At 38.5% G+C, this 21,513-nt stretch overlaps 1 protein-coding gene across 3 annotated transcripts in view; it reads right to left on the bottom strand.

Annotated features, from left to right (window-relative positions):
* RASA2 (RAS p21 protein activator 2) overlaps positions 1–21,141 on the bottom strand; it is a 51,227-nt gene extending 30,086 nt beyond the window's left edge. For 2 of the 3 annotated variants that reach the window (XM_074833786.1, XM_074833787.1), the window contains exons 1-5: positions 21,005–21,141; positions 14,279–14,384; positions 8,840–8,943; positions 7,738–7,832; positions 1,278–1,354 (exon numbers count right to left, since the gene is read on the bottom strand). In XM_074833786.1, the coding sequence (XP_074689887.1) occupies positions 1,278–1,354; positions 7,738–7,832; positions 8,840–8,943; positions 14,279–14,384; positions 21,005–21,065 (443 nt within the window). In that variant the 5' untranslated portion in view covers positions 21,066–21,141. Of the gene's footprint in view, positions 1–1,277; positions 1,355–7,737; positions 7,833–8,839; positions 8,944–14,278; positions 14,385–21,004 lie in introns of those variants that run through there. The other variant, XM_074833788.1, reaches the window with a different exon arrangement.
* Between the last annotated feature and the right edge of the window lie 372 nt (positions 21,142–21,513).

Below are 21,513 nucleotides of genomic sequence, written 5' to 3'. Positions count from 1 at the left end.
ATCCCACAAGCTGTTAGGAGACAAATGCAGAAAACGCCTTTATTTCCTTCTGAAGCATGAAAAACTAAAAACTGCAGTAAGACCACCTGGTTCTCCTGAACCTTACTCATGCTGAGAATGTAAAAAAGAGTCACAAGAGAACGCTGTCAATTGCACTGAGTCTCTGCAAGTCTCCGGTTCCCACTGGTCTCTTCAATGAAAGCAGTCTCCCAGAGAGAAGTAACATAAAAGGCTATCAGACTTCTTCCAAAATAAAGGATATGATTAGTTTCTAGAGAGACCGGTATCTTCTAGTATGCCCTTACCGCAAAAACTTCTTACGAGTGTCAAAACAATTTTGTATAGCTGTACTTGTATTAGCTTCTTACCAATTTCTAGCCTTAAATGTACTGCTTAATAATGAATAAAAATAATGACCAGTACATGTGGTATCTCTGTCTTCTGTGACTAACATCTGTAACCTGTATATTCAGGCTTCCAAAGCCATCACATAAGATCATTATCACACACAGCTCCAAGAGTAACAATACTGGAAGATACTAACCAGTCTGTACTCCTGTATGTCTCATCCTGTGCTTTTTCTTTAACGCTGGTGACATTTGTCTTTTTTGAAATAATGTATGCCAAAAATTTACTGTTTCTATGAGGCTCTTTGACATGCTGTCATATCTTTATACTTTGGAGTCAAAGTTAAGTTTGGTAATGAAAACTCCTGAGGTTGTTTCTAAGAAACTTTACTGAAATGTGGCAACATTATGCTGCTCCAGAATGGCAACTCCTGTACTTTGTTTTTCTATAAACATTCCTCATCATGCTTAACCACGTGAAAGTAATTCTGAAGGAAAACTGAAAGTAGATTTTCCCATACCAAACCAAAATATTACCAATGAAAAAGCTTCACATTATTCCCAACACCACCACCAGCAACTCAATTCTGGCAGTAAGAGCAGTACTGCAAGTTCTAGCTGTCAGCTGCAGTGGGCATTCCCAGCTTTCTCATCAGATCCAATTCATTTGGAATTACAAGACACTGAACTAATGATACCAGATAGCCATGCTGAGTCCTAATAAAAGTGAGTGCTTTGGGAGCAGCAGAGATGAGCAGTTGTGAAAAACTTCTGTGGACGTTCCCTAAGCACATACCCATTCCCTCACCAAGGCAGGCTCCAAGGGAAGTCACGTGAAAAGAAAAGTGTTACTACATTCAGTATTATGAGATGCAAAACACAATGTTCTAACAAACAACTAAAGATTCAAGGATTAATGTATCTTCTTACTGTACTACTAGCTGCTGGCACACAGATCCATTGTCTGTTATCAGTTCATTCAGTTTTAATTCAAGGTGAACTTTCCCCTGAAAAAAAAAAAAAAGAGAGAAACAAGTAGTTTTAAAAGACTTTACTTTAAATGTAGTAATTAGGACAATGATATCGTTTACAGCTAGAAGCCATTTCAGGTAATTCCAATACACCCACTTCAAGCAAATATCTATTCTCAAGCATGTATCCCGCAAGTAGAGTGTAACAAATGCATTGAAACTTGGAGAGACAATGGTAAAGAGCAGCATTATCCTCAACTGCAGACAGCAGATGAATCAGTCAAGCCTCCACAGATTTAACACACGCACACACACATGCACGTGTGCACAGTTTCTTCCAGCATGAGGAAGTACCAAGTGCAAAAGTCCCTCTCAGCTTTTTTGTCCTAGGCAGCGGATGAACCCTTGAACAAACACACAGTGAATTTAAGAGCATTTCAGGAGAAAGTTCTAAAACAACCGTGAACTCTGAAGGCAGTTAGGTATATTTAGAAAAGTAGAATAGTATGCAGTACCCATAACCAGCAACATTTAATATCCAGCTGTGAAACCCTGTCCATCCCACCAGACTAAAGATCATTTAGAATTTATTAGGCATCCCAGTGCAGCTTTCAACTATCTCATGAAGTCTGCTGATGTATTCATAGGAGCAGTAAATACAACCAAAGGAGAAAAGGTAGCAATAATTGCTAAACCTGACTTCCTCCTTTCCTTTTTTCTGATATGCTTGAATCCACTAAGAAAAAGAATCCATAAACAATGGCACAGCATGGATTAACTTCAGAACTCAGCAAGGGCCAGCCTACTCTACCCTCTCAATAAAAAGCTCCAAAATCTCCAAACCATGATATGCAACTTTTTTGGGATGACCAAAATTTGGTACTATAACCTTGCTCCAGACATCTGCTGCCTGAATAATACTGCTACTGCCCTTTCAGTGTCTGGCTATTTGTGCTGGTTTTCACATCTAAGACAACCAGACACTGACACAGTCTTTGCTCTAAACCACGTTCTCCTTAGTACTCTTTGACACTGGTCTGTCCACAATTACAGTTCTTAGGGAAGGGACCTGGAAGGTAATTTTAAAGTGTGGCAAAGGAAGCAAGCTATAATTTGAACTACAATTTTGCTGTACAACACTAAAATTAAACTTAAAACCCTTAGCTGACCTTGCACACATTTCTATAGTACTTATGTTCTGACATAAAACTGAAATGTTTTTATTGTAAATCCCCCGGGGCAAGGGCTGTGTTTCTCTCTGCATCAGGTGGGAGGAGAAGTAAAGTTTCTTTTATAAGGAAGTTTTAAATGTAACTATTTTGGGATGTCTGCCAAGTGTTTTGCAAACTGTTTCTACATGGATTGGAACACAGGTATATTAAAAAAATATTTGTCAAGCAGAGAAACTCAATTACAAAAATAGATTTACAGGATAAAAAGAAGATACTGAGAAGCATGCCAACAGCCTTACAAGGCAAAGTTTTTGAATGACAGATGAAAAGACAACATTAGTAGTATTTATTGTAATAGCTGACTTAACTAGTTTTAGTAGGGCAGACCTTGTAAATGGCTTAAACATCTTCTTGCTTTAACCTCCACCCTGCCCCCCCCCCCCCCCAATCCTGTATTCTACACTGATCAGGAGTAAAACAGCAAGTTTACTGCTCCTGAGAACTATCTATAGATGCAGTTTGTTCAAAACTCAGCATCAGGATGGCTACAGAAATATGACTCCAAGTAAATATTTCCCTGCCATGTATGGAGCTTTGGGTACATTTTGTTGTTTTGTTTGTTGAGAGCAGCACAATGGTTTCCTGGCTGATCTACAGATCTGTATCAGAACTTTTGATATAATATGCAACCAGGTTTTAGTTCAAAACAAAGAGAAATCAGCTATTCTTACACCATAAATAAGCAGCGCACTTTATGTGAACACACTTTTCATCTGTAGATCTCAAGGTTGTTGAAAGGCAGGTAGGTACCATTTTAACTTTACAAATGGATTAACAATCAATTTTCAGATACTGACTAGAGGATGATGGTGCTGTTGATCACATGGCCAAGATTCACATAGTAACAAAGAAGCCAAAACCAGAGTGCCCAAATCACCAACCCAAACTTCAGAACTACACAACCAATTTAGTTACACAGTTTTGGTTTTAGAATTACTACTACCTTTTAACACTGTATTTTAAGAGTTTTTTTCTCCTCAGTTTCAATATTTTGATCATTTCCACACTATGAAATATTACAAGTATCCCTAATAAATACAAATTTTCTGGTTTTCTAAAGCTCTTAAGTGAAAACTGGGCTAGCAACTGTATTTTAAATATTTATGCCAACAGGTACTCATACACTGTGCCCACATTCCATATACAGAATCACACTACTGTTCCAAGTCTACCACAAAGTAACTTTGACAGCCTTAGTTTCCTTCATAAAACCTTGGAGGAGATGCATACTCTTTCATCTGAAGGGTAGTTGACGTTTGGGAAAGTTACTGAGGGTAGTGGTGGCATTTGAATAGAGTTAGAACTGCCTAACAGTTATTTTCCAGTTCCTCCCTCAATGTCAGAAACTCTAGATTACAGTACTTCTCTTGAACTCTCCGTCTTCTTCCTTCCACTTCCCCCAACTCAATGGAACAAATATCACAACTGAAGTAGTGAATTTGCAAGAATAAGAAAGATCATCTTTATGCCATACACAGTGTCAACATAAGTAGAAGAACAAAATTCTAAGCCAGAAGTTAAGAGAACTTTAATTAAAAAAACACCAAAAAGACCCCACTAAAATAACCCAGGTTATCCACTCAAACATCTCTGGTAAACTAAAGTCCTTGGGGCTCATGGAAAGTAAAACTGGGGCTGTAGATTACTCCACAAATAACATAATATTCCCACATTTAGTACTGAATTGTTAATTCTGTGCGCTTACTGCAAAAATGTCTCTACACAGCAAATACAGGTTCTATCAGCTTCCATCAGCTTTCCCATTCTAAAGTAGAGCAAACATATGCCACATTCCTGAAATGTACATCTTAGCACACTGAGCTTCTAGCACTATGTAATGCCAACAGTTCCTTAGCACCAGGAATATTCGTTCAACTCACATATCCCACAAGGTTTACTTTACCCAGACCTTTCTTCTTTCCTAGGGTTAGAGATCTGAGCCACCAGCAATCTACAAGCTGGCTTGAGGCTCCATCTCCATTTTTTCCAAATTTACACATTCTACATGAACACCAGGCAAATCTATTCAGAGTACATTACTTCAGTAATTATAAATTCTATCAATTTTAAAGAAGAGAACAGTGAAAGTTAAACTTACCTTCAAAAACCTTAGAAGTGCGCAAAAGATTTTGACCTTATCAATGTATTTTGCAAGCATAGATCAAATCTCTACAAAATGTTTCTTACAGTGAATAACATAAAGATCAAGGGCATGTTTAACAAAATGACCTCATTTCAAACCAGCTAAATGAAGATTTTTTTTTTTTAAAGGGGGGGGTGGGGGGGGCAAGCAATCCCAAGAACTTTATTAGCATGCTACAGCTATCTGCATTTTAGGAAACACGAAGATTTTTAATACACATGTATTAACAAGTTTGCACCAGCTTCAGTTAAATATGGTCTGTTCCACTCAACTTTTCAAATGCTACTTTACTTGTTTAGTATTGCCACATTCATGTACACTTTTCAAGAAATAGTGGACAAAGGAAAATGTTTTAAGAAAACAAGATGAATATCCACTCATAATATTGTAAACAGCAGCAAAACAAAAAAAAACCAGCTGAGATCAAAACACAGAGCAGATGCCTTCTAAAAATCAAAGTAATTTTTACACACTTTCAATGGCTGGGCAGAAGCTACTCTTCTCCCATGCACACTTGAAAGGAAATACGCATCACCCTTATTTCACCAAAAACTTATATTCACTCAAGCACATAATGCTTTTACTCTGCTGAATTTATCACCTCCACTTCAGACTACCTGTATGTACAGAGCTGTAGAACCAGAAGAGAAAATGACTGGTCTACAGCTTCTGCATTAGGAGTGGATCATGACCCTAGAGAAGTCCTGAATTCATTACAAGTAAGACCGTTTCAGGAATCGGCAAGTTTAATTCTTGGTAATTCCACAGAAGACAAAATGTTACATTTAATATACTTTTAAGCCTTTCTAGAAACGAAGTTATTAATGAACTCAAATGTCTTCCTGTGATACTTTCATTGTCCTACCAAGGTAGAGCTGACAATTTCCTGTAGAGACTATAAGAACTGATGAACTGTAAAGAAAAAAAAAAATCCAAGATACACTTATTAGTGAAGATGACAACAGTCAGTGCCAAAGAGCTTATGACTTCATGTGGATTTTGTACATCTACAAGCTGTATACAATATTCAATATGCACTTCCAGCACTAATGTACCTGATATACAGGCTGCTCATTATAGCAAAGTTAGCCTGTATGAATAACAGATCACTGGTACACAGAAAGTACATGTTTTTTTGAAACAAATCAAGATTTAAGGAAAAAAAAAACCAACAAAACCCCTATCAAGCAAACTGCAATGTGTCCTGTATAGGCCAAGGAACACAAAACACTTTAAAGCCATCCTACTGCCTTGCACCCATCACAAATTCTGGAAACACTCACATGGAGGGAACTAGAAGAAAAAATGTCAACTACATGTATGGTGCCATAAGGAGAAGAGCACATCTGAAAACAATTTTTTTCCCCAAAAACTGTTATCAAGCTTTATAAACATTTGTGAACTTTTTCTGCATGTACACTATGTGAAAGCCTGCTATTTTTACCCATATCCCATCAATAATCTTGGGAATCTCCTAGGAATATATTTCAGTATGTTATGGCACATCCAAACCAACAACATTTCAGCCAAATCTGGCAGATTAGAACTGGTCTCAGCTCTGCTCTTACAGATTTCCTGGAAAAAGGAAGCGAAATAGAGGAGAAACCTACCCAAATGCCCTAACTCAAGGAAAGACTAACATGAGGAGCAGACACCTTAGCAGAAAAGGTCATCCTTCAATGGAAGTGTCATGAGGAGAGTGCTCTACACGTGTCCCAGCCATAGAAAACTATTGGTAAGAGCTTACATTCCACTGTGAGCTACAAAGCTATGGAAAATTAATAACTTTTTATTTCTAATATGTAAGAAATTGCTAAATTCTATTAACGGAATACTTTAATCGAGTTTTCATACTTACATTGTATTGAATGAAAGATTACTTTTTGTCAGAATACATTTTTATGACTGAGGAAAAAACATAGCAAGCATGGCAATATTTAAGTCAAAGCAGAAACTGCATTTCAGTTTATATCTGTAAAAGACTTTCTAGAATATTCAGAGTAATTAGATGGAAGAATTGAAGAAGAACGAGACAATTCGCAGTTGAACTAAATGATCTGTAGGTCACTTCCAACTGAACTATGCTATTATATTCTATCCTAACTGAACAAGGACTGATTTTCAACAGATAAGAGAAAGTGGTATTCAGATGTTTTGAAAATCTGTCTCCATGTAAAGCAATTGCATGCCCTGTTATACATCCAACAACTGTATGCCTAACTTAAGACTCATAGACGATTAATCCTGGAAAACAACATGCGTTTTTTTGAGAATTCTGTGCACATTCACCTCTTGTAAAAGTAGACAGCATTCTCCCTACCCAGAGACTTCCAAGTTACTAGAAAAATACAAACACTGCCAAGTTCAAGACTTTTTCCCTTAGGCAAATCTGAAAAAACTATTAAAATCTAATAAATTGTTTATCACAGCAACAAGGATAAGAGATTCTCAAGAATACTGTTTGGTTTACTTCCTCAAGCCAAAAAGGGAATTGCTACAACGTCTAGAGCCATCTCATTTTTACACTACTGGAACAATCCTGTCAGAAGAACTTGAACCACAGACCAAAATACAACTCTGAAGTGCAAGTTACTTGATACTGAATGCAGAAAGTATTTCAAAATAAGATAAATGAGCACAGCACAAGTACCTACGGTTTGGGAGACTTTAACTATTTTGTGTCATATAATTAGTCATAATTTCCGATAACACAAAACTGACTAAAAAAATGATTCCGTAGTTTCCTAAATCATCCCCGTCTCATGTAGATAGCTTGTCTTGCAATGATTTTAGACATCAAAGTACCATTGAGACATTTTCCAAACAGTTGCTTCAATTCTTCTGCCAGTTTTAAGTATCATGAGCAATACAGCCAGTTTAGAAATATAGAATATGCATTGTTCTCTAATCAAGCTGAAAGACACAACTGTCCCACGAGAATTAGACAGATGTTAACCTCTATCTGCAGTCCAATATAAACTTCTACCATTAATGCCCTTATCTATTACTAATTTAAAAAAGTAAACGTGCAATTTAATAGTTACCTGAACCTCTGAATTAGAATCAACAGGTTGAAGCATAAACCAGTTCTCTTTTCCTGTGTAGCTGCATAAATCTTCTTTTTTGATTGACACCTTTCCTGAGGGAGGGGGACAGGGAGAGATAAGCATAAGGATTCATCTGAATAGGACAAATATTTAAATAGATTTGAAGTTTGATTTTTGTTTAAAATCTTTTATGGTTTTTTTACGCTTATGCTACTATATGAAAAGCTTATGGAAACAAGGAACATGAAGCATAAGTAAAGCAAAAAAATAGTTTATATAAAGCCAAATTAAATTAATTACCATGTGTTATCTTGGATATCACTAACAACAAGATTATGTAAAATAAAGAACACACTTGTGGTTGGAAATAACATAATAAAGATTTGAAAGAACAGTAATGGTGTTGAAGAATGTTTAAATAGGAAACTGAAGGTAGATGCCTTTTACTCTCCTGATTGCTATTTGGAAAGCTGTTATTATACCAAATTATCTGGCATCCTGGTGCAAATTATTTCCTTCCTCAATTTAAGTAACGTGAAGCCTTCTTCGATTACTTCTTTATAGAAACTATATCCAAATAGCAGCTGCTATGCTGGGGAGGGGGGATCCACCTCCTGCAATTTTTCACCTAAGCTACATAATGCATTTTGCAGCGACTTCTAAGTCACAAAGTTACAGGTTGCACTGACAGAAAAAAAAAAAAAAAAAAATCTATAAATAGTTTTAAGAATTATTCCACAATTGCAATTACTGTGGAATTATTCCAGAACTCATTCTTTAAAAGACCTACAGGCAGTAACAATTATTCAAGTAATCCAATGAAACAGAAGTGGAGAAAAAACAAATAGAATTTTAAAAAACTTATTGAGACTATAAGACTATGAAATGTCCTATTAGCCTAAAATATATTTTAGTATAATCAACTAAAGCAAGGAAACAAATTCCTGCTCTTCAAACTTTAAAGGAATATGTAGTTTAAGTACACTATATACTATGTTTTGAAAAAGGCATCACTTTAATAATTGTATCCTTAATACTACAGATGATACTGAAAATAACCAAACGTTATGCAAGATACAGGCAGTATCCCAGAACTTACCTATACGCAGGTCTTTTTGTAAAACACTTTTATCATAAATGTAGAAGGACAACCACTGGAACGTCCTTGGAATCTCAAAGTAAAACTCTTCCCCAAAATAAGGGCTGAAAAGAAAGACTGAAAGTTAAAATAGAAAAACACTTTATGTAATTTACACAGAAGACAAACACTAAAATGCTAATTTTTTACTGCAGTCCCAAACCTTGGCCTTTAGAACTATACTCATCTATCAAAGTTATCCACAACCATTTCATTACAGAACATACGGTAACACTGCAAGATAAAACTTCATGAATGCCTCATATATGTTCAAAAAAAAAGAGTGCACACGAAGTGTTGTCTCCTCTGCGATTTCCATTCTATTTTTCTGTCTTGAAATTATTCTAGTTGGTTCTCTACCCACCCCCAATGACTTCCTGAGACACAAGTTTTATGTTTCTCTTTTTTCACTCAGTACATAATTAAATTACATCAAAACACAACTTAGGAATTACTTCACTAACTGACATTTGCTTAGCTCTAACTTCTGTGTCAAATCTGATGCTCGGAGATTCAGACCTGTGAAAAGAAGCCATAAACATTAGCAACTATAAAACACAACAGTGAAGAAATGTTAATCTCAAATACATGTTCTTCACATGCTGAAATGGTCACCCCATTTCTCTATCTAAGGAAGTCCAATGTTTACAGTTCACCCTACTTAACTGCCATTTGCAGGGACCTCTATGTAGAAAGACTCTGAGTTCCTCTGTTAGACACGTCACACAATGTATTGGTATCTTCACTGAAGGAATTTATACTTCCGTTAAGGAGTACGTATTGATGCAATCATAGCCAATAGTCAGAATGTTGTATTTCAAGACTGAACAAAACCAGTTTTTTGTGTCACTGCAAGTTGTGAATTCTGGCAATGAAGTGCATCCACAAAACAAACCCTGCTATTTCAGAACTCCTGGATTCTTAAAGACTTAAAATACTTTTAACTACAATTAACATCAGCAGGGAAAAGTGTGCAGCTTCATGAAACTAATTTCAGTCTCTGCTTTCCTTCTACAGAAGAGTACTGTGATGACAGTCATACCAAACTCAGAAACGAAGTGGGGTTTTTTTGTTTCCCTGTAAAGTACCTTTCTGACACTGTACTGCTACAATACTTTATTAAACTAATACAAATATACTTATGTTTGGAACAATGAGCTCATAGTATTACCTACCCAAAAGGATACCAGGAAGAAGAGGGTATCATCCCTATCCTCTTCCCTCCAAAATAATTACAGAAAACCCACCAAATGCTAAAGGACCAATGGTTCATTAAATAAGTTAAAAATAAGAGAAGACCTGATAACTAACTTAAAAAGTAGGGAAAAAACATAGGTGAAAAATCTGGCATTCCAAATTCCTAGAACTGATTTTTACAAACAAGAGCTGTAACTGGAGGAATTTCAGAAGTGAAAATGTTCCTTTTGTTCAAACACGGACCCTATACCTTCAGCTTCAAAGCAGACAAATCAGTATTAGTCTGCACTACACTAAGAAATAATTTAAGAATTCTCAGTTGAAAAGTTTGCTTGTGGTTTTTCAGCTTTTTTTTTTTTTTTTAATTTTCAAAGCCAACAAATCCAGCTTTGATTTCAAGGACTGGGTTCTTCTTGTCAGCACTACCACTAAAGGTATAAATTCACAAGCATTACCTTTAGCAGCAGTGCAGCCCTAAGCAGCCTCCATTTCCTTATTACCTTGGTTGCTCATTTTAATTGTATTGACACAGTAACTCAGACCAAAAAAGATGAAACAAAGGCTTATCTTAAACTTGGGTCAATTCCATGATATGGCTCCCCTTAACAGCTACAAATATTAGTTGCACCAGTACAAAGAGATATTACAGCAGAAAGAGTGAACAGTGGGTGAACTAGCTGGCACTGGCATCAAGGGAAACTGCTATTAACTCAGCTTCAGTCAGACATCCTAAGGAGAATGCTAGACCACGACATACAATAGCAACTTCTGTGTATCACTAGGTGTTAAGTCCCTATTCTTGCTGAATCTGTATAACACTATGCATCCAATTATAATCAGACAATTAGTCTGAGATGGAGACTCTTAGTAGAGATTTCCAAAAACCTATTTAGCAGCCATACACTATGGCTAAAGAGAGCAAACATCACAACTATATCCCCCCCGAATGATCAACCACTAACAATCATTATTTTGATCTCAACATTACATGAAGTCTCAGATTAGGCAAGAAAGAGCAGGTCAATATTATGAGCATAAATAGAAGATAATGCATTGTTCATGTTGATAATTTTTTCCTTTCACAGATCAACACCACTGCCTTATGAACCAGTTGTTGATTGTTCTTTAGCAAAGTATGAGGCACGGAGAGAAAATCCAAGGTGCACAGTACAAAGGATTAGTAAAGAAATTCTTAGGTGGATACAGAACTGGCTGAAGGGGTACAATAGGTTATACCAATGAGGAATAATTAAAATGGAGAACTTACTCAACCTGTTCCTCAGGGATTCAGTCAGTTTAGTACTTTCATTTGCGACTTTGATGCAAGAACTTTAAAGACTGTGACAGATACAAAATTAGAAGACAGTGCTAATTCGAAGGGAGACCAGACTGTCATACAGGAAGAACTGGATTACAGTAATACAGGAGATTAAGTTTAAATATGCGACATATGCGTTTGCTCTTCCTTTCCTTTCCACATTTAACTGGCAGTTCTATGCAGAAACTGACCAATGCCCCTAGATCTATCATTTGATAAAATCTACAGTTATATCAACAAGAGAATAAATTTTTGCTATAACCTTGCATTCACACAAAGTTCAATTTGAAAAAAAGAGACTGAATTTAGTTTAAATAAAAAAAAAATGCAACACACACATACCACAAACCCTCCCCAATTCCTCATATTTGACCATATTTGAGGAGGCTCACAGATGTTCTTTACACTTTCCAAGGCAAAAAAGTTTGTTTCTTCAGAATCCACAGAAATCCCACACCACACCACGAAATACTTCTTGAGTCTTTAGTCAAAATACCCTTCTTTCACCTCAGTATTAATTCGTGTTTTTTCTAACTTTGAAAAGTCATTTGCTTCATATCTGCACTCTAACAATATCCCAGTGCTGGCAAAAGTCCAAACCTATTTGCACGTTTTAAAAATACATTTCTTCATTAGTTTTTGATCACTATAGTCAAAGATCATTTTAATGCTAGTGATAATTACTTCCACAGGCATTTAACTAGCGGATATTCATAGAATACAATTTAGAGTATAGCTAGTATAAATTTGCAACCCAGAATACAGTGCCAGAAACAGACTGTGAATTGCGTGCGAAAGAAAAAGCAAGCAAGTAATATAAAACAAAACAATTAAATTTCAAGTTCTATTTATTACTAAAATTATACTGTACTACACCATACTAAAAAGCAATTTATAAAGTTTTCGGACTAATAAGAGATCAGAGCTTTCATCTTCCCTTCCAGTACCTCTAGGTTAGTACGGTATTCTAGCACAAGATGGTATAATTACGTTTCTGGAACAAGAATCAGCCTTCATAACTGCATACACACTAGTAATCAAGTGTAAGTATCCAACTCTGGTTGCTGCTAACAGAGGATGACTTATTTTATTACATTTCATCAGTTTGTAGGGAGCCCTACTCATGCTGTGAATCTAACAACCCAGCAATAATTCAGAGGATGAAAGCGTTCCCTACGCAGTCAGTGAAGACAGAAAGGCACCTATGGGCAAAGAGTGATTCAGAACACTAACTCTTAATAAAATTCTCAACTTCGAAATATTAACTTCGTATCACCTGAAAAATTCTCCATCTGAGGGGGAGGGTGCATGTGCATCACTTAACACTCCCCCAAATTGGTATTTTGTTAGAGTGAGATTCTTCTTCCTTTCTTCTGTAAAGTGCTAATGGGATTGTTTGATTTAATCAAGTTTCAGTTAAACTTGAGTACTTTTTTTAAAAAAAAATTGATGAATCTCAGGTGATTTATTTTATCAAATGTTTTACTATGCAATTAATACTTCTTTTACTATCAGGTGATTAAAGTATATAAGTTTAAGAATTATTAAACAGAATATAGTAAGAATGTCTGCATAAACAGACATTAATTGTAATAAGTCTTGTTGCTAAGCATAGTAGTAACTTTTAGGGTTTCAATTATTAACATGTCAAAAATCAGACAGCAAAGTCTTTCTTTTAAAAAGGTAAGTTGGGTTCCCTTCTTCCCATCCCCTTCTTATTTGAAGGGGAAATTTTAAGTTTCTGCTTTATTAATACAGTTTCTTTAACATTCTTCTCTGAAGGATTACTCAATTGAGTTTGGTAATCCATCTCAATGGCAGCCAGTTATATTCTGAAAGTTTTCTGGATCTGACTATAGCAGTTACAGATCAGGAATATGAGCAAAATATTTGTTTCTGGTTGCATGTATATGGTGTTTGCTTTTCATGCAGAAGCACGAGGCTTTAAAATGATGTTTTGAAGAAGTAAAATTCCCTATTTCAGTTTGTCATATAAGCAGTATGCTGTTCCTCACCTGGAAACATTTAGAGAGATGGCTCAAAGAATAAACACTAACAATAAAACCACTGGAAAACATCAAGAAATAGTAAAAAATGCAAGAGTTTGAACAGGCTTTCTGGGTTTTACAAGGAAGGTTTAATGTCACCTCCAGATAACAAACTGTCACTCAGATATTCTGAACAACACAGCTGCAATGATGCTTCAGTATGGATCATCAGTGAACTTCAGAGTTTTGAGACAAAGCGCCTACACTGCTACAGCTATGTTATCATGATTTTTTTGTCTGATTGCTTTTAAGGCTCTAAGTAGCAGAATCAACAGTTAAGTGCTGCTCAGGGAGGCAAAGCAAGCCATCCTGTGTGAGTACAGGTTACAGTTCCCAAAACAACAACTCAGGAGAGAACAAGGCCTGGTCAGGGGGACATCCCACAGCACACAAAACTATACATGGAAAATCTCTGGTTCCTTCATTCTAGAAACAGGTTTTACAAGACAGATACTAAAAGCAGAATTCCACCAATACAGACCAACTGCATGTCATAAGTAGGAAATGACATGGAGAGCAATTAACAAGCAGCTTGCTTTCCCTTGAAAACAACCTGGCAAGAAAAAGAATGTTATGCTGCCCAACCTAACAGAATAAAGTAATAGTGAAATATGTTAAGCATGCTTCATTTTAAAAGTAACATACTACTCACAAGCCTCAATTCTATCTTCTTTCAACTACTCTCACAATTTACACATTGCTATAACATTTCTGAGTAGTTGCCACAAGTCAGCTCTCACTTTAAAGAGGTATAATAAAAAGCACATGCACATTGATACATATCTTGGTTTTGTTTGAACTGAGACAGTCTTATCTCCATTTAAAAATTAAGCTTACCTTAAAGACTTTTCAACTACCTGGGTCCGAAAAACTTCTTCTTGGTCCAAGTTTATGGTACAGAAAAAATCTCTCATTTTGTTGGGTACTAAGTGTTTGGCGTCATCTGTAAATAAAACAAATGACTGTAAATATTGAGAGGGAAAAACCCACAAAATACTAGGCACAAGAACTTCACAGTTTCAATGCGTGTCCAAAATTTACTTTCCTATTCAGTTAGCATGCATTTCCATATTAATTTTCAATTCCTAAGATCCAATAGTGTACAGAAATTGCTACATCCAGCTTCAGGTGGAATGAGAGTCGACGGGAAGAGGCCGGCACACTGACTCACGAACACCACTTCCTGCAGCACCTGCACTTTCCCTTGAGAGGGCTCATCTCGGGCTTGACCCTGGGTAGCTTGCTAAATCCGAGAAGCTTGCAGCCTGAGGTGATATGGCATTAGGTCATAAGACCAAGACATGATCTGGCTGAGCTATTGCTCACTTGGTATTTTCTCTGCAAATACTTTGGCTAAAGGAAGCTGATTAATAAGAACTTACCCATCAAGTCTTTATTTCATTTTCCACAATGAACAGCTGATTTTAAGTTGACTGATAGATTTTCAAAGGTTCAGCTATGAGTACTGTTTATTTTTTCCTACCTGTCTGGTCTACTAGAAGAGAGCAAATCACCTACTGACTAAAGGAAACACAGATAAGAACAAGTAGAAAAGGAAGTTTCTAAGGAGACAGGATGACTGTCAACACAGGAATACAAAGGGGGTACTGAGCTGGGTACTGAGTCTAGGCCACTGCAATAACACATGCTGGACATCAGGTAGCCCTTTTCGGAAATGGTTACTTCTAAGCAGTTACAGCTAAAAACAGTTGCCAATGCTCAAACTGGAAAGCTCTTCCAAAATCTGAATGCCACAGACATCTACATTTATTTACAGCAACACTGTCCTTTAGCTTAAACAGTTATCTCCCCCCGGATGTTTCCTTCCCCTCTGAATGTCTTTGAAGACAGCAAACACACCCTTTTCACCTTTTATTCAGAAACAAGACAAGCTTTTCTGGTACTCTCTCATATAAGAGGCTACTAGTAAGCGAGTAGCGACTCTGTCCCTGTTCCACTTTGTTATCTTAAACACAGGCAACCAGAATTGTGTTTTGCATTAGGTCTTAACTAGGATCTTTACAGTAGTGTTCATCCTTACCTGATACTGGAAATAACTCTCCCACTGAAATGTGGGATCAACATTATCTAAACTCTACATAAGGTATTCAGAGTAATAGGATGAAAACTGCACCAAAGTATTGAGTTTTAATTACTTATGTCTCAGTAATATAGCACCTCCACAGCTTGAAACTAGATTTGAAGTGTCATACATATCTTCCTTTTTAAAAAAATGCAGATATGAAGCATGGTGGAGTAAGCTTTATTGTCTATGCTGTTAAGATATAAAATCAGAACTCTTGTTTTCTCTCTCTCGACCTCCCCCCCCTTCTTTTTTGTGAAGCAGATTATTACAGTCTTGAAAGCGAAGTAAGTAATGCCTGGCATTGGAAAGGCTACCACAACTGTATCTGAGCAGAGGACATGACGGTTTAACAGGAACAGCGACTGAACTTCATTTATGATGTTTTCCAAGTCAGGGATATGTACACTGATGGAAAAGCATGAACAGACACTTGAGTAACTTCCACAGTTAAAACTTGTGCTCTCAGAAGCATCAATGAGCTTTTCACCAACTTGGGTGTGGGAGAGGAGGAAGTATATGTATTATTTTTAAACACCACACTTCATATTGACAGATTGAGACGTGAACAGAACCAGTTTTTAACGTCATTAGGCTCCAAAAAGAGACTAAACTCAAAATTACCCTTGTGATATTGCAGAAGAACCAAGAAACGCATCAAAGATTGAACATTGCCTTAAAAAAGCTATTTTAATAAAATATATTAAAGAAAATACAAACACAAATTCATGAAAGAGGCTAATAATCCCCAGAGAACTTCTGATACTGTAGTTTGTAATTGATAAGCATGAACTGTATGTGTTTGTTGTTCCTGGTAAGAATCTTTACTTTTTAGTTAATACTCTGTAGCTTCACCATCCTATTTTTACATAAAATATTTAAGATACAGCATTACTTAACTGGCACTGTAAAGATGCTGTACAGTGGACTTTGAAAGGAAATTGCAATTATTATAGTTTTGTGTTTTCTTAAAAGAGTAAAAATTAAATATTTATACATAATTCACAATTTTTATGTCTACTATACTGCAGTCTTTCGGTACTGAAAGAAACTTTCTACCCAAGGGAATAGAAGAAATAGAAGTTTTGATCTTCTAATGAGATAAAAACTTTTATTTTGTAGCCCAAGTGTTTAGCTTTAAGGCATGGACAAATTTATTGAGGCTTTTGGGAGGCAGGGGGGATGATTCTCAGTTCTGAGTTAAAAATAACCTCAGAGCACTCAACCAGTAGAGTACAGAGCATGAGATTTCACATCTTTCCAAACACCTCTTAATATCTATGTTGGATTGTGGGAGCCTTTTCAGCCATACAGTGGTCTGGGGGGGGGGGGGGGGGGGGGCGGAGCACAGGTCTTTGACTGATACACTAAGTCTTAGTTTTTCCTCAAAAACCTACGGCTGTAATGGTTGCATAAAAATCAAGTATGAACAACACCAGGTATCTGCTTGAATGTTTAAATTTTCAGTACATTCATCAAGTATGTAATTCTTAATTCTGAAGACTGCATATGTTTCACCGTTCAAAGGATTGAAAGGAGGGAAAAAAAGAAAGAAGTGAGAGAAGTATACTGAGGAGATGTACACCAGTGTTTTCCAAGGGTTTGTTTAGAAAGTCTAGGTAGTATGAATGGTTAGTCAGAAACACCAAGTAAAGTTGTTTTGGGAAGAAGAGAGAAATTAAGCCAATTTTTTTCATCTGACTATGGAACTATATTTCAAGCCTCTTTTCAGAGGCTGTCATTTAAAACTACATAGTGTTAAACTTGCAGTTCAAATGGTAAAACGTGCAAGTGATGCAACACCAGCAGTAACAGACTTATTTTGTATTGATTGTATCAATTCACCAGTTTGGCCACCAGACTAACTTAATACAGAAATTATTTTCACATGACACATTCAGCAGCCTAATTCAATAGGCAAACCATGAAATGCATCACTAAAATAATAAACATCAATCTTACTGTTTTGAAAAGGCAGAAGTTCATAATTGCAATTAGTTACTAACTTTTAAACTAACTTTACTGTCACTCAGCTACTTTGAGAAAAGAACAAAACATAGTAATAGCATTAAAAAAAAAAAACAAGCCCACACTTTGGCCAATTATGCATACTGCTTTGGATTTTAATATATTTAGAAAATATTGTTTAGGTTCTCTATATAATACCTAGTTAAAATCTCACTTCAAAATAAGATTAGATCAAACCTAAGCAAAAGAGAAAAGCTACAATGCTAATAAATACTCAAGTGTTACAGCAATAGGAATTCAGGGGTACATCATCTAATAAATTCAAACTCCCCATGTTACTTTAATATTATGAGTGAGTAATAACAGCAATGGAGCAACCTACCAAATCCAACAGTTCTGTCAAACTCCTTTGCCTACACATCATTTCTTAAATGTAGACACTACATGAAAACATCAAGTTAAAGCTTGTTCACCGTTAAAGGTGCATCAGAAACTACGCAAAAGCAGGAGGTGGAATAGATAAATGCTATTCACAATATCCCCTGTTAAGTGATTAAGTGTGCAATTAGTGTACATCCTGTGACAGGGACCCCGAAGAAAGAAATTGAGACGCTTATGCACACAAGCTCCACAGGACTAAACATACTACATAACAACAATTGGATTTAATTGTGCATCATAATCTGAGATAACCATGCAGTGTTAACAACTCAGTGCAAGAAGTCTGAAAAAGAACGCGCCCTGAGTTTTGTCAAATGAGCTCTGGGAGATGACAAAGTAATTTCCCAAGTGCTCCAGTAAGGCAGGTTTCAGTAAACACACCAAAAATCAAAGCAATGAAAATCACTTACCACCTAAAAATATACCACTGTACATCATAAAGTGAAAACAGAAGCTAGTTATACAGCTTAAAACACTACACTCTGGGATATGCCTAAAGCTATGTGATATACCCATACCTTTCTAAAGCGCTTTTGTCATTACTATGACACATAAAATAGAGCCACCAATACAAAAGAGTCATCATAAAGAAAAGACAGACCTTCAGTGGATTTCTGGTGGAAACCTGCTAAAGTGTAATACCACATTTTCAAAAAATATTATGGGGTCTTAAACTGGTAAGACCAGTTCATCTTGCCTCTTGAAAACCGGAGGCAGGAGACTCCTGTGAACACTGGTATCCCACAAAACAGAGAAAGTACCAGGGCCTGCAAATGTGTCCCTGCTCTGTTTTTTCACGGCTAGGTATGTAACAGCTATTTAAGCCACCTGTAAGTATATGCCTCAATTCCAAATCTGTTGTGATGATTTGTATAACATCACCAACTTTAAATTTTATCACCTATTTGTGTATTGTAAAACAACAGTATGAACTTACCACAGATGGTGTTTTCTATACATGCAGAATTACATAGAACTGACATTACCTCGTTAAATCTACCACACTCTCTCATGCAATACATCTAAAATGAGTCAGTGTCAAGTCTTGTAGTAGTTTAAATGCCAACAAAGCTTAGGCACCGAAATGTATTCCACTTCCAAGAAAAATGTTACAAGGAATTCTTACAGACTATGAACATCAACTTTCCAAACTGAGGTCTGCTACTGCTAATCCTTCCAGATCAAGGGAGATTACATTATTACATTTGCTTATTATTGTTCATTCAGAGAGCTTTCCCCTAAAAAAAAAACATCAGTAAAATACTAGCAAGAAGTGAAAATAAAACAGTATTTACTGTGCAAAAAAGCCATAAGAGCATCTAGGGTTTGCAAGCTTCCACAAGATACTTGACTCCTTTTTTTTTTTTAAACAGTGTTTTTGTTTTGTTAGAAGAAACAAGTAGCTTTACTAAGTAATTTTCACACTGTTACAAGACACATCTTTCATTGCAGCTATTACTTCCACTCATTTTCCAAATGGGCTCCTACAGTTCCTATGGGTCCATCTTTCACAATGAACTTTTTATGTATTCCCTAGGAAGCAGGTCAGAGTCCTCCGTGTACCACTACTTTTGCCAGGTATTTGAACATTCAAATTTATGATACAACTGCAGGCTCAATCCAGAAGACATAAATGGGACAATAAACTAGTTTCTACATAAGTCTTGAGACATTTTGGTTTTTGTCTTGAAATGCTTAATGGAAAGCTTTTATCAGGTTCATGTATCACAAAATGTAAAACTCCTTGAATGTTTTGCTGTCCAGTGTTGTCAAAAACCTTATGATAAAAGTTAGGAAGCAGAACAGTGTCAATAAATAAGTCAGCTTCAGTAATTAATGCCTTAGCCCCAAAACTAACAATATTCTTTTTTGAAGGTAAACTGACATGTATTGTTTCTGTGATAATTGCTAACAATGTAAAATCTCAGCAAGTGTGTGTTCAGCCCTGTCTACTCAAGAGGCAATCCCTATCACTAACACACTGAAGCAAGAGTACCTCCAGCTATACTTCAGTCTCCTATTTTCATCACCTAGTCTTCTGTTTACTGAAGACATATTCAAGCCTATACTGCGTGACAATACTTAAGTAAACACGACTCCATTCCTCCACCAAACCTAATCCTTCAGAAGATTTTCACAACTCGTTCTCAATCCCAGGGCCATGCCCAATACAACTTGTTTCGCTTCATTCTCAAAAAGCCGATCGACTGCGTGAGAAAGGAAATAAACGGGTTGCATCTGAATTGTATGAATGTATTTTGATACCCCTTCAGGAAGCCGCCGCACATCCTGTTTCTCCTACTTACTTTGAAGTCCTCCCGAGCCGCACCACACTATCTGTTTTCCTCCCCGGCGCCTCCTCCCCAGCTCATCCTTTGGTTTCCCACGTTACTGAATGTATAGGTATTTTTAGTCAGCACTTCCTAACCACCAAAATAAAGTCACCAGCCTCTCTCTCTGCCTCCCTCTCACTCGCACATACGCTACACAAAGAAACAGAAGCATTAATGACCGTTTCCAGAACAACGCTCTACCACCAACTTCCTGCACATCAATAATTTCGCAATTTCTGCTTGACAAACAGACTCCGATGCCCGAGGTCTGGACGGGAGGGGGCATTTCTACTCGCCCGCTGACTCAAGGAAGCCCTCAGAGCGACGGGTGCTTGCCAGCCCCCTCGGCCGCCCCACCGCCTGTCTCCCTCCCTCCCTCCCGCCGCTCCCTCCCTCGCTCCCGCCCGCCGGGCCCCGGGGCCGCGCAGACCCCGGCCCGGCCCCGCCAGCACGTGCCGGCCGCGCCCGCCACAAAGCCCCTTCCCGGTGCCGCCGCCGCGCGGCCCGGGCCCCCGCGCCCAGCCGGCGGGGCTCTCCCGACCGCCCGGCCCGAAGGGCACCGCCGTGAGGAGCGGCTACCCCCCCCCCGCCCGGCCCCGCGCGCCACGGCCTCAGCGGCCGCCGCACGAGCGCCCGCCCGCCCCGCCGCGGGCAAGGAGGAGGAGCGGCGGAGCCGGGACAGGAGCCTGAGCGCGGAGGCCCGGCCGCCGCCCGCCCCGGCCGCAGCGCCGCACTTACAGATCTTCCCCCGGAGGTTCTGCAGCACCCGCACCTCGTCGCCGCCGTCCCCGGCCGCCATCGCGCCAGCAGCGCCGCCGCCTGCGCAGTGCAGCGCGCCGCGGGGGGAAGGGAGCGGCCCGGCCCCGCCACACGCCCGCGAGCCGCCCCGCGCCGCCGCTCCGCCCCCGCCGGCCGCCGCCCTCGGGGGGCACCAGAGACCGAAGCGGGGCGGGGGGCGGCGGGGCGCATGCGCGCTGGCGCCCGTCTCCCAGCAGGCCCTTGCGCGGCGGGCCCGCCCTTGCGGCGGCGGCTCGGGCCCGGCCCCGGCAGTGGCCGCCCCTCGCGGGGGGGTCTCGCTGTTCCCGCTCCGCTTCCCGGGGTGCCCGGTGGTCTCGGCCACTTCCGCAGCTCGCCCTGCCTGCCCGGTTCCTTTGTGTACCCCTTACAGGGGCAGCGGGGCCCAGGCTGCGAGGCACGTTAAACGCTGGTATTTACCATATTAATCGCATTGAACGGCTGAAACGCGT

The sequence above is a fragment of the Strix aluco genome, chromosome 9 (genome assembly GCF_031877795.1).
Source record: "Strix aluco isolate bStrAlu1 chromosome 9, bStrAlu1.hap1, whole genome shotgun sequence".
NCBI lineage: Eukaryota > Metazoa > Chordata > Aves > Strigiformes > Strigidae > Strix > Strix aluco.
Note: the sequence above shows the minus strand (reverse complement) of the source record. Positions and strands in the feature narration are given on the sequence as shown.